Source organism: Saccopteryx leptura, chromosome 2, assembly GCF_036850995.1.
Source record: "Saccopteryx leptura isolate mSacLep1 chromosome 2, mSacLep1_pri_phased_curated, whole genome shotgun sequence".
Classification (NCBI taxonomy): domain Eukaryota; kingdom Metazoa; phylum Chordata; class Mammalia; order Chiroptera; family Emballonuridae; genus Saccopteryx; species Saccopteryx leptura.
This window is the reverse complement of record NC_089504.1, coordinates 80703362-80717470: the sequence shown is the minus strand read 5'-3', so window position 1 is coordinate 80717470 and position 14109 is coordinate 80703362. Positions and strand designations below refer to the sequence as shown.

The window sequence follows — 14109 nt, the reverse complement described above, 5'->3', positions numbered from 1 at the left end:
CTCTCTACCACTGAGCCAACCGGCCAGGGCTTATTTCTAGCCTTTTGACAGTTCATTCTTACATCAATTTTTTCAGATTAACTTAATCTAAATGGGTTTTTTGTAATTTTTCAAAACTTGTTTATTTGCTTAACTTTGACCTTAACCTTTTATTGACATAGTTTTCAAAATATATTACCACCCTGGCCGGTTGGCTCAGTGGTAGAGCGTCGGCCTGGCGTGTAGAAGTCCCGGGTGTGATTCCCGGCCAGGGCATACAGGAGAAGCGCCCATCTGCTTCTTCACCCCTCCCCCTCTCCTTCCTCTCTGTCTCTCTCTTCCCCTCCCGCAGCCAAGGCTCCATTGGAGCAAAGATGGCCCGGGCGCTGGGGATGGCTCTATGGCCTCTGCCTCAGGCACTAGAGTGGCTCTGGTTGCAACAGAGCAATGCCCCGGATGGGCAGAGCATCGCCCCCTGGTGGGCAGAGCGTTGTCCCCTGGTGGACATGCCAGGTGGATCCCGGTCGGGCGCATGTAGGAGTCTGACTGTCTCCCCATTTCCAGCTTAAGAAAAATACAAATATATATATATATATATAACCTATTAATGGAAATTGGTAGGTAGTAGAGTGCATTTATATGAAGAACATTTTCTACAGTTTTTACAAAGGATGTTATCTGTCATTTTTCTTTCCAATTAAATGTATATTTTAAACTTGAGTTGGATTATCTTATATTTTGTATGAAAGAGACACTAAATGAGGTAGTCTTTTTTCAGTTTTATTGAGATATAATTGACTTATATTAGTTTAAGTTTTGACCCATGTGTATATTGTGAAATGTTTGCCACAATAATTTTAGTTATCGTCTATCAGTCCTTAAAGTGATTTTTTGTTAGGTAAAAAAAAGTGTCAGATGATTATCATTTCTAATGAAAATAAGATTTGACTAAACAGAACCTATGATTTCAGTCACTCATGATAATTGAACAGAAAAATAAAGTGTATTGAGGACTACTCATCCTTGACACAGTTTCTCTGTATATTTGTGCAAAGAAAAGATAATCTTTATTGCATGCTTTTATTTTTCTAAGTGAGATAGAAATTTTATTTAAAAATGGAGCAATATGTCTAAAATAATTTCTGTTTAACTTGTTATATTGTATTATTTTTTTCCTGATGAAGGTATATATTATTCTCTCCCCATTTTAATTTTGATTATTTTAAAGATTAAGTTGAAATTCTGTTCATAAGTGTAGTTACTTATTAGAAAAGATTAAACAACTTCTGTCTTCTGATTACCTAAGGAGGAAGTCTCCTTCCAGTATAAGGAACAATGCCAGATTTTACAAGCCTTCTCATGTGACCTACCTTGACAGGTGTTCTCTTTTGAAGCACTTAACTTCTAGGCGTTGTAAACATGTGGTTTTTCTTACTTGTCTTGGACAAAAGTAATCCTCCGTAGAAAATCCATTACAAAATGATTTTGCAAAGCCACTTAATGTTGAAGATTTCATTGCACATCTTGGTAGACCTCTTGTTTTGGCAATAAAGGTATATCTTGTTTTAGGCTACAGAGGAGTTTGATCTATTGTAAATAATAGTAGCAACCAAATGTTGATTAGCTATTATAACAGCAATGGACTAGGAGTTTTCACTTTATTATGTCAATTTAACACTTCTACATGAGGTTCAGTGCCTTCACTCTGTGAGGAAACGGATGCGCAAGCAATCTTCCTAAGAACATACCAGCAAGCAATAGAATTTGAGATTCTTAAGCTTATATATACTTTTGTCACTGGAGCACACCATTGAAAGAAACTTCATGTATAGTGTTTGATTAGTCACTGTCAGCCAAGCATGTGCTTAGGGCATCAGCAAGAAAACACAAAAATTTTAATGGGGAGACTTCTGATAGTTCAAAAGCATCAAATTAGGGGGGAAATCAGAACCTCATTGAAATCTCCTTCACTTAGGTTTTGGCACAAAACACACATAGGGAAAAAAGGATACCATAATGTTTTAGATCCTTAGAGCCCATAAAGATCTTAATCTAGCCCTGTTTATGTGAATATTTTTTGTAAAGCAAATAACCTTTTCTAGTTTATATAATCATCCTTGATTTGTGTTTTTTGGAGGGTAAATCTGATTTTTTAAAAAATAAAATACAGGCTTCACTTAAAGTGAGCTACAGCTCTGTTTTGCTGGACTGACCACATATAAGAATATGTCAGCCTCATATAGTAGCAGAATGGCCTTTTAAGCAGTTAATATTTAGTTGAATTTTATCCTGGTCTCTCAGGTTGTTTGAAGTCTGTCTACCATGACACTATTGTACATACTTTATAAATGTTTTTATTGAGTGGTAGCCATGTTCTGTCAGGTTGTGTTCTTGCAAAATGCTTTAAAGAGGATGCAAAGGTGCTATCTCTGGATAAGTCAGTAAGTTCCTAGTTTTTTTCTCATGATCCTTTTTTCTCTTATTTTGTCTTAAATTGAAGATTTATTTAAAAAATTTATTTTGCATTTAGAAAAAAATGATGTGATTGACATAGTATCAGTGGTGCTCAACCTGAAATTTTCATTAATATCATTTGTTACGCTTTTAAAATATAAACATGCCTGCACACCACACCCAAACTATTAAATCAGAATCTCTTCATGTATAGAATCCTTCCAGCTATTCTAGACCTTTAAATCAGAAACCAGGGGGTGAGGCTCAGCAGCCTTTGTAACACGTCCTCCAGGTGATTCCAATGCCCATGAAAGTAAGCCTCATTTCTTCCATCAAAGGTTTGTCTCCTCAGCCCCCAAAATTTTTCAAGTCCTTATCCAGGTTGCAGAAAGCTTCCAGGACATTAGCTGCTCATCATTCAACATTTTATCCTCTACCCACTTCTGTTGCATTAGGCTTTCTACCTTTTTTTTTTTTTTTTCCTAAAGCTGGAAACGGGGAGAGACAGTCAGACAGACTCCCGCATGCGCCCGACCGGGATCCACCCGGCATGCCCACCAGGGGCGCCGCTCTGCCCACCAGGGGGCGACGCTCTGCCGCGACCAGAGCCACTCTAGCGCCTGGGGCAGAGGCCAAGGAGCCATCCCCAGCGCCCGGGCCATTATTGCTCCAATGGAGCCTTGGCTGCGGGAGGGGAAGAGAGAGACAGAGAGGAAGGAGGGGGGGTGTGGAGAAGCAAATGGGCGCTTCTCCTATGTGCCCTGGCCGGGAATCGAACCCAGGTTCCCCGCACGCCAGGCCGACGCTCTACCGCTGAGCCAACTGGCCAGGGCCTAGGCTTTCTACTTTAATAGTTATTGTTTAATGTGTCTTCTATTGTAAACTTCTCAAATGCTTTGTGGATAAGGCAGAGTGTTAATGAAAAATGTTGAATGAAAAGGCTTTTTCTCCTATTGTATTATGTTTTTACTCTGTCAATTTTCTGTTGGTTAGCAACTGTGAAATTATTAACCTTGTTGATAGTTAAAAATCTAATAGACGGCTGCCTGCAGGTTTGGCTCTGGCATTGGCGTAGTGTTTAAGACAGATGGAACAAGTTTAGTGTGGGGTACTTGAAGAGATGGCCACCATCCTCTCATGCTATCCTAATTAATGTCACTGCTAGCAAACAGCTCTGGCAGAATGGCTCCTTTAAGTGCAGTGCAACATGTACTGGTCAGACAGGACCAGGAATTAGAGCTCTCTCCACTCACTCTAAGGAAACCTCTCTCTTGGCTCCCAAATGGTTTCCAGAACTATCAAAATAATACCATTTGCAGACACTTTTCATGGCTGAAGCAAGCAACTTGGAGAGGAAAAAGAGTTCTCTGCAGACCACGGCAGAAATGTTTTGCAGCTGGGCATTGCACAAAAATGCTAACTTAACACCCTTTCGGTTGTGCAGTTCACCATTATGCGTCACAGTGGAAGAGCCACTGAACAGAAATGAAGAGTACCTCACACCATGTACTTGTAACCATCTCTTCTTTGTGGGCCACAAACTGCAGTGTGTAGGACATTGTACTACAAATATTAAGTAAATCTTGCATTGGTGAAGGGTTGGTGGGCTCCCCACCTGCTGCTCATTAGAGATCCTGTCTGGCTCTTTTCCTGCAGAATGAGTGGTAGATTGCTGACACCTGTTTTCCCATCCAGCCTGAGGATGTGAAGTGTGCTTTAGGAATGCCTGAAAATGCTTCCTTGTGTCCAAGGAAGCTTGGTGTTGCTTGGAGAGGGTAGGCTAGGGGTTCAGTGCTGGGAGGGGAGATAAAAATAATCAGTGGTGAAAAACTGCAATATGAACAGAACTGAGATTTTAATCCTCATTTATTTATTAGCTTCTGATTGAGCTCTTAATTGGTCTTCCATGTGGCCCTGATTAGTGTGGTCACCTATTGAGCAAAGTAGAAAGAAATAGCCAGTACATGAGAAAACCTCAAATATTTTCTAAATGACATTGTAGTTGAGACTATAAGCACATTAGAAATGGGATAGAAATAGCCCACACTTAAAACCAAGTTTATCGACCTTAGTAAGTTATTTTAAAATAAATTTAACCTTAAATATATAAATTTAAAGTGTGTTGATAGTAAGATCAATTTCTTTGCATAATTCTGAACATATATTTGCTCTTCCCATCTTTACCTGTGATAAAGTCTCAAACACTGGCAGACAGTGGGACAGAGGGCCTAATGTGCTGCTTCAGTCTTAGACACAGCATGCCTGCTATATGCATACATTTTGCTGAGTAGTGAGTTAACGTGAAGCACAGGACACCTACCCACGCCCCAGTTTTTCAAGTGCTGGCAATCTCCTGGAGAGAGATGACACCCATCAGAAGTACGATAATACTGTAGCATATCTAATAAGCAGAGAAGATCCATATTTTAGTGGGGTTGGAGAAGGAAGAGAACTGAGTTGGTTGGGTGGTCAAGGAGGATGTGGCACTTGTTCTGGATGTTAATGGATGAGAAGAATTCACTGGGAGAGAATGCGGTGTATGTTTGATGCACTTTCCCTGCATCCATAAGCTGTGTGGAATTAAAGGTTTTTTGTTTGTTGGTTAGTTGGTTTGTTTGTTTTAAATAGTGGCAACAATTTTCTCTTGACTCATTTGTCAGACTTGGCCGGGTCTCCTTGTGAACATTGGCCTCTGTTTGTGAACTGTGGATGAATGGGGTTAGGGTTGGGTCATGGCCTTGGACCAGAGTAAAATTAACTGGCTCATAATGTGATTGAACTAATGACCTTGACCTCATTAGCACTATGTTTTAACCAGTTGAGTCAATCAGACATTGCAGAAAAGGTAATCAAGGTATCTTTTAGAAAGAGATCAGGATAGTAGTAAACATTGGAGTAAAATCAAAGCAAGGCTCTTTCCTCATATAACTCCCTGTTTATCTCTTTATCTTTGAGTTTATATTCTTGTTTCTGCATCTAGTAAAAATATGGTGGACAAAATGAAAAGGACACCCTGACTCTCCTGTGTTAGCATATTTGCCATTTTTCTTGTGCAGTGTCAGGCTGTTTTTGCAAAGCAAAATAGTTTTAGCAACAATATTGTTTGTAATTCTATATATGAAGTGTCCCATAAATATGTTGATGATGCCTTTCTCTTCTTTGAAGTCTGAACAACCCAGCCCTGCCAGTTCCAGCTCCAGCTCCAGCTCCAGCTTCACACCGTCTCAGACGAGGCAACAAGGTACCAACATCTCCCAGTCAACTATGGGACTATGGGACATTTTCCTCATAAACAGCTTAATGAGTTGATTTATGGCCTGTTTTCTACTGTTTTATTATTTGAATGATAACTCGGCTTTTATGTAGTTGTATTTATTTCCCCTAGGAATGTACTCGAGTATTGTTTTGATGTATGAGGCCAACCTCTAGAAATTTCCCTTTTTTCCAGTCCCTGCCATCAGAGTCCCATTTTACAAAAGGATTATAGACACAGCCTGTTCCAGGGAGTTCCCAAAGGAAATACAATAGCAAATTCTGGACTTCAGAGGCTATGATATAGAGAAAGAGGTTTTTACTCTCCTTCCTGGACATCTTTCATATCTTTCATTTTATTTATTTTTCTATATATTAATAAACCTTTTTCTTAGGCAAGTGTTAATTTGTTGTCATATGTATGTATATCATATATATAAATATATACACACACTCAAACTCAGAAATTTAAATTTTAAGAATTTTTTTTTAATTTAAACCAGAACATTAACTAAATATACTTTCTGCTTTTGTATGTTCAAAATCTTCAAATAATGAGGTCTCTTTTAAAAAATTTAAACATGGAAAGTGAAGTAATATCAAGAAATACTTGGTTTTTGTGGATTGTGTTGCACATTGTCCTTTTCATTGACCACACTGAATCCCTGATGACCTTGTATGTTTTGAAAAGGATTAAATTGTTGTACGTGTTTGGGCTAAGGCTTAGCTTCCAGGAAAAAATAAAAGACACTGATTGTTGAGATTATTCAGATTTCTTATTCCATGGACGTCCAAAGGAATAAGCCAGTTACAAAAGCATAGAAATCTGAGGTTTGAAGAATGGGAGATGGCAGAATCAGTACTTATTTCAGAACTGAGTTAGTGATAGCTCTGATATTCCTGTTAGATTAGACTTTAGGATTTGCCTGATCTGGAATGAAAGTGCCTCTCTCACTTTCTTGATTGTCTTTACAATTTCTTCAGTTAAGATAAAAATATCTATCTTGTTTTCAATATATTCAGCTTAGTAGAGTGAAAATAACCCACACTATTGAGTTTTTCTGTGTGTTTGTTTCAGTTTAGTCCTATTCTAGAATAAAATTAGTTATGACTTAATTTTTTTCTTCCATCTCATACTGGATACTCTTGAATTTCTCGTGAATACTCTTCTGATTTATTACATGGTCTTATTTATGTAAATATATGCTGGTATTTTGCCAGGAATTTCTTTAAAAGTTAAATTAAAAATTGGCTGCATAAAATTGTTGTAACTAGACCTTGTGTCCAAGATCAATATAAAGATCAGAGATAGGACATTACACCCTGGAATTGAAATACTTTATAATCTGAACTTGACTGAAATGCTTGCTTGACCTGAAATTGACCTTAAAATAAAAGGAACAGCTAAACCTTAATAGATCAAAAACTACCACACAAAGGCTGCATTGCCAAGAACAAGTTACAACCACAGTGATTTATTAGTCTCAACTTTTCAATACATGGATTAACCTAACAAAACATTCAATTTACTAATAGATCTTTCTGTTTCTTTTTAGGGGTAATTTTTTTTTTTTAGGGAAGAAAAATACATAGAAAAAAGATTCCTAGGAAATAGAGTTTTTCTAGTGAAGATTTTAGAGTATCTGTTGTGAAAACAATAGTGTTTTGGCAGAAGTTTCATTCCAGAAACTACCAAATTTGTCTTGTAAATTGTATAAATATATATGATGATGGCTATTTTTAACCAGTGTTCAGTGCTTTTGAGCATCCCCCTTCTCTGTGACTAACGTGGCTAAGTGTGTTTGAAGTAGTATGTTTGATTGCCTGTGGTTCACTGTCATTACTCAGGTCCTTTAAGGTCTATAATGAAAGATCTTCATTCTGATGACAATGAGGAGGAATCAGATGAAGCAGAGGATAATGACAATGACTCTGAAATGGAGAGACCTGTAAATAGAGGAGGCAGCCGAGGCCGCAGGTGAGTGTCTTGGAAGGAAAAAGGTTTTCTGCAATAGAATCCTACCTTTTTAGTAGACCTACTAGTGCAAACCACAGCCAAGGTGTGAAACACCAAAACAGTGCAGTAAATGGTCACATTTGTTTTAAGCTGAGACACCTTGGCATACTTGCACTTGCCTCTACAGGGAGCTATTTATCTCTTTTATCAGAAAGGAGAGGTTTTTCCTCTAAAAATTTTATAGGAAAAAAGTCCTATTAGAAGTTCTTGTTCTTGAAAGTATATGCCAAGGTGGTAGGCGTGGTTGCTGAAATAAACACTTTTCATTTGAAGAGTCTGGCTAGATCCGTTGCTGTAGGTAGTCTCAGAATTTCAGGAAATGTGTTTTCTGTTTGTAGTTAGAAATACATAATTGGCTTCAGTGAATTATGTGTGTGACCTAATTAAAACTAGGATCACCTGTGTGTTTTCTAGAAAATAAATTCCTTTTAAGTGTGCTGACAATTAGATTCCTTAAGTAGCTTGAATGCTGTGAGGCATAATTCCACATTATAAGATGGTAATTCATGTCACTTATAATTAATAGTCAGCTTGAAATTGCCTTGAGGATATTATTTCTTTATCATAAGGAAAACAAATAGGCATGCTTACTTTAATGTGTTTTGAGTAGAATAAAATCTGAATCTACTTGAACTTAAAATCCAATTACATTTATAATATATTGCAGTAAATCTTTCCCCATTATTCATTATGATTTAGAAGGCCCTAAAATTCCTGCAAGGAATGTAATCTGAGCCTGAACTGGACAAACCATGTTTCCTAATTGGTAATTTCTTAGTGTCCTTTTGGAAGAGGCTCCTGAGAGTATATGTCCTATCAGATCTCTCAGTTTCTCCTTATGGCCATACTCAGTACCTCTTTCTCCACCTTGTCTCCCAAACTCACTTGTCTGTATTCATTTTAAATGAGAGAAAATATAAGGAACCTTATGGCCGTGGCCTTACAACATTTCCCTTTGGAAGCCATTAATCTGACAAGAAGGAAACTGGTAGAGCAAAAAGATCTAAAAGTGGACTGAAACTTACAGGGGAGGAGTATACTTAAAACAGCCAAAATCCTGACCACCCGCTGCTCTCAATTTTAGTCAAGGAAAAATGCACAACCTATTTAGGCAATTACCCAAGTTATTGTTATTTAGAAGATCTAAATATTCTGATTAGCTGTTGCCCACCCACTTACTCTCCTGCCCCCTGAGTCCGTGTGGGTCAGACTGTACACATTTGTGAGTTGTCCAATGTGATACGTTATTGTCGGATTTGCTCTTCTTTTTTCCCTGCTTGACATGAGCTGTTAGCACAGCAGCGCCGGTGTAACATTTGATCTTCACTGCACTTGTGAAGTCTCAACTGTTTAATCAGTTTAAATACTCAGCTTTCCACTTCAGTCAAGAAGCATTTTAAAGCAGCGCTTCAACTAAACACTTCATTAATGTAATTTAGTTAAGAAAAACAAGTTCCATCAGTTTTTGCTAAAAGGATGTCCCAGTGTATCCTTTTCATTTCCTATCTTGTATCTTGTCTATCTGAATATATATTATAGAGCTGGGATGTGATTGCCTATTCAGAGTAAGAGAAAGACTATCTAGATTTCTAAAGCGTTTTCTGTTTCTGAGAATATTATATTAGGTTACTGCATACCCAGAGAGAGGGAGCAAACATTGAAGGACATTTCTGAAGGAGAGCAGAGTAGAATAAAGAAATACCTCCTACTTTGGCTAGAAGAAAATTTCATTTTTCCAGAAAAGAGAAAAATGGGGGAGCAGGTGATATTTTTATTGTCTTTAGTTGTTGAAAGATATCACTGTATTTTTCTAAAGCATTTATTCCAAACTGCCATAGTATATTCCCAATGAATTTTTTCACTATTCGGACCGAGCAACAGCTCTGACTCTCTACACAGTAGACATGGCCAGTGGTGGTTCTAGCATGAGCGTCACACATCCTATCTTCAGATGACCTCTGAGCTGTCAGTTGTGCAGGACTATTGTCCACATTCTTCTTAGTGTTGCTTCCACTCCTGAAACCTGTATTTTAGCTATATTTGTAAATTTTTCATCTGAAGTAAAGAGGCAGGGGAAAAGGGAAATACAGAAAAGGCAGTAACTTACAAACTGTCTGATTTAGTTGACCTTCTACAAACTTGGGTGACATGCTTGATGACAGCAGGTGGATAGAGCTGGAGCAGGGAGATAAAGAATAAATAAGGCTGTGAAATTTAGTAGTGAGTGCCAGGTTTGGGTTACATTGCTTGGGTCGGAATCCGAAAAGAACCACTTTTATTTCTGTGACCCTAGTTAAGTGACCCAATCTCTCAGTTTCCATATCTGTGATATAGGGATCATTAAATGAGAAATAGCAGGTGACACATTTCCAGATACAAAGTAAATGTCAACTCATGTTAGCGGTTGTGTAAATTAAAGCAAGTTTTCAATGCTTAGAGTATTTAGATACTTCACTCTCTGTACCTGTGTCTATAGGTACTAGAATTGTCTGTAATGATGCAAGTGCCTTCTCTCTGTTTTCTTTCAGAGTTAGCTTAAGTGATGGCAGCGATAGTGAAAGCAGTTCTGCTTCTTCGCCCCTGCATCATGAACCCCCACCACCCTTATTAAAAACCAACAACAACCAGGTAAATTGCTGGGGTTGCACTGGTCAAGATTGCAGAACTAGATGGGATCATTTCACAAAGCACACAAAACTTTTTGCTCAGTAATTTAAATAAAGTCCCTCTTGATCTCAAATGGGAATGTACAACCTTAGAAATAAACATGTAGTTCGGGTTATGTAAACTTATGTTGTCATGAAAAGTATGTTCCATTGGATGGGTTAGTTAATTAGCTTTAACTTCTCATCCTCAGTTTCCTCATCTGTACACAGGGATAGTAATGTCTTCCTTTCTAGTTACTGTATTAGGAAGATGATAAATAATTCATGCGTAGAGCATGAGGCAGTGCCCATACCTACTTGGTACTCAGTTGACGGCGAAGGTTTTTTGTCGTAGGTGCTCTGCCTCTGTATGCTTATCCAGGAAACGAGGACCCTCACATGGGAATGTAGGGAATTGTTAATAAAATGCAGAGTAAATAATGGTTATTATCATTGCTATTACATCAAGTTATAGGAAAGTTTATTAATTTGATAGTCAACTCAGAATATAGTTGTTTGGATAAGGTCTAGGCAGAACTTTGAAAGCTAAAATGAAAAGCTTTTGTTAAATGATTAACATTGTAATATTTTAAGTACTTACTATCATAAACTATTTTCAAATATTATGAATATTGCAAAAGCCTCATTGTGCATTGAGTTGATATTCTCATTACCGAATCTTATTCTTGTCTCTTTGTTTAGACTGATTGTTGGTGACTGCTACAATAATTGCTTAATTCAAGTTACCATATGAATATTATTAATTTAAAAATAAAAGAGCTGTCTTTTTCTAAAATTATTCTGTTTCACAGGTGTCCACAATTTTAAATGACCTTGCCCTTAAACTTTGATCTTTGTTTTCCTAGGAAAATGTGATTTTTCTAGCTAAAGACTTTTTCTTTTTAAATGTTATATAAAACATAAACAAAGATATCTTAAAATTTAAAATTCCACATTCATAATGTTTATCTACATCTTAAAACTTTCATTGTTAAGTAGGAAAATATGAGTGTTTTTTACCTCACCAATTAATTACAATTTGACTCTGTTTCTCTGAGTACAGACCCAACATCATCATCTGTTACACACTGGCTATTCGAGGAGTTAGTGCATCCTTATTCTTTATCCTAACTCCCTGTAGTTCATGCATTCCCCATCTCCAGTGCCCACCATGCCCAAGGCCCAGCCAGCCTTCACCTATGGCATGGCCACCCAGCACCACGAGTGAAGCATTTCGGGGGAAGTGAAGGCTCAGGTCATAGCCATTATTGCCATCCATCGAGAAGAGAGCCCTGGGCTGGCTGAGTGGATAACTTGGAATTCTTTTGTAATTTGTGCTTTAGTATGAGCTGACAAAAGAGTAGAATTTGGACCTTGAATATATTTTTATATACAGTTTAAACTTACTTAGCTTCCAGTGCATGGTGTAGTAGAATCAGGCAGTTTCACAGGTGGCGGCAGTGGCAGAAGCAAAGGGCGTTAGGATGTGCTTTCCTGCCTCTTGAGGCTCCTTCAGCATCACTCCAGTCAGGGTTCAGACCATGCTTGCTAAATATTGTACTTGCGGCTCCAACAAGCCCCTCTCTTACCTTTCAAATCTAACAGCTGCCCCTACGCCCTACCTGGATGGGCAGTCTTGACAAAGGTCTGAATTCGTTGTCAGGCTTTTTTTTTTTTTTTTTACCTGTCTAGCAAAACAAGATAAAAAAAAATGAATAGAATCATTTATCTGGAGAAGGTAAAAATTACATTATCTTATTAAATAGCATACCACTGGTTCCTTGGCATATGTTTATTCAACAAATGTAGCTGTACACGTGTGAATCATCAATCTGTCAAGAATACTCAGTTATCTGTCACTTGCTCCATGCACCTATAAGGAAGACCATGTGCTTTCACTTTTGCCTAGTTGGCGTTAGAAAATACATGTACCTAAGAGTGCTTCCCTCCTTAGAGCTGTATCTTGGAACTGAGAGCAAGAAATGGTTTTTAAAATGTGGTATATATATATAGTAGTTTCCTTAAGCTTTTAAATCACCTGCATTGGGTTGGCTCTGATGCCATCCCTTTGAATCAGTGTTCTTAGGCTTCTTAAAAACTTTCTCATCTTCCTTAGTCATCACATTGATAAAATGAAATAGTAAAAAAAAAAAATTTTAAGTCTGAAGTCTATAAATTTCACTCTGGAATGTAATTTTAGCCTTATGTTTAAATATGGGTATGTGGTTAACTGAAGTTTCACCTCAAATAAAATAGATGAAAACATACTGGGAAGGCCTAACTGAAATAGGAAGACCCCTTGGCTGTTCTCTGTCGGTGAGTCGATAATGCTGTCTCAAGATTCTGTAAATTACCAAACAAAGCTGAGTTTTCCTTCCCCTTTCTCAAATCTTTCAGGTACTAAGGAAGAGGGAAAGTGTTAATTGAGTGAAATGTTTTCTAACTATTGAAAAAAAATGGGGGAACAGAGAGACAGCCACATGTCAACAAAGCAAGTAATTAACCGGAGTATTGTTAGGAGCAACTAGTGATCATTAACATGAATGCCCTATCAGTAGAGAATCCTTCTGCTGAATAATTGAGTTGTCAGTCCTCACAAAGGGATACAGAAAAACAATAATCTTGAAATTTTAATTTTCAGGCTATACCTGTAGATTAAGGATAGAAGTGCAACTAAACACAGTTCTATTTTCAGAGACTGCCTGTGTATCAGAGACGCATCTCTGCAGTCTGGGTGGCTGTCTCCCTCAGTACCTAAAACTTGATAAGGAATTATAGTGACTGATGTGCTATTTTAATCAGATTTTTTTTTTTACTTCAAACCTTCCTTATGCAAATTTCAAACAAAATCAAAATTCCACATCCTTTTTGGATGAAAGTGTGGATGGGCAGGAGGAGAGAGGGCCCTAAAGGAAGGAAATGATCCATTGGACCTGAGTTAATATTCAGAATATCATAAATCACCTATCAGCCTGCAAGGCACCTTGAATGAAATTAAAGTCTATCCAGTTAAACTGGTTTGAAATAAGCCTGTGGAAGACAAGGTGCTGCACTTTTATATTCTGGAGTCGTTTCCTCAAAGATAAGAAATGATCATAAATAAAACAATTGTCTACAGCATGGCTCAGCTCTCTCAGAATGAGGTTTTGACAAAGCTGTTTATTTTGGAGCAGGGAGAGATCAAAGGAGGAAGATTAACTGAGCCCTCTCTGGGCAGCCACTCAGTAACTTGAGGCGGATCACTGACACCCAGAGCTTTTGTTCAGGCCACTGAAGCCTCAGAAGAAAGAAACTAGGATTTCAATGTAGTTTGGCCTTCTGTGCTGTAGCACTTAGGGAATGCGGAGGGTGGGACTTAAGCTTCTCACAATGTCCTGTCAGTTTTCTGCCTTAAAGAGAAGGTGGTAGAACTCTCTAAAGCCTCGTTAGCCAAGTTCCATTGCAAATACAGTATCGAGTTTCTCAGTCACTTTGACTCCTGGAGTGCAATAACTTGGGGGTGGAGAGGGAGTGGGTGGGCAGGGTGGAATATGGGAATAAAACTCAGTTTTCTAATGCACAAGGCAAGCCAGCAGGCACTGTTTCTTTCTCTGCCCTGAAATCTCAGCAGATTGTCTCTGTTTTGCCCAGCCTCGTGTCTGAGTTGGGAAGGAGTGCCATCTACTGACCTACTTACTCCTTGGTCTCTGAGCCTGGAGTTTTCCCTTGAGGTCTCATTTCCAACAACAATAAAGAGAAGGAAATTCTGAATGTAGTGGAGTG

General features: G+C 38.1%; 1 protein-coding gene across 3 annotated transcripts in view; it reads left to right on the top strand.

Moving 5' to 3' along the window:
- MLLT3 (MLLT3 super elongation complex subunit) overlaps positions 1 to 14109 on the top strand; it is a 295635-nt gene that overhangs the window by 269487 nt on the left and 12039 nt on the right. For all 3 annotated transcript variants that reach the window (XM_066368259.1, XM_066368260.1, XM_066368262.1), the window contains exons 6-8: positions 5599 to 5674; positions 7534 to 7663; positions 10231 to 10330. In XM_066368259.1, the coding sequence (XP_066224356.1) occupies positions 5599 to 5674; positions 7534 to 7663; positions 10231 to 10330 (306 nt within the window). The remainder of the gene's footprint in view (positions 1 to 5598; positions 5675 to 7533; positions 7664 to 10230; positions 10331 to 14109) is intronic.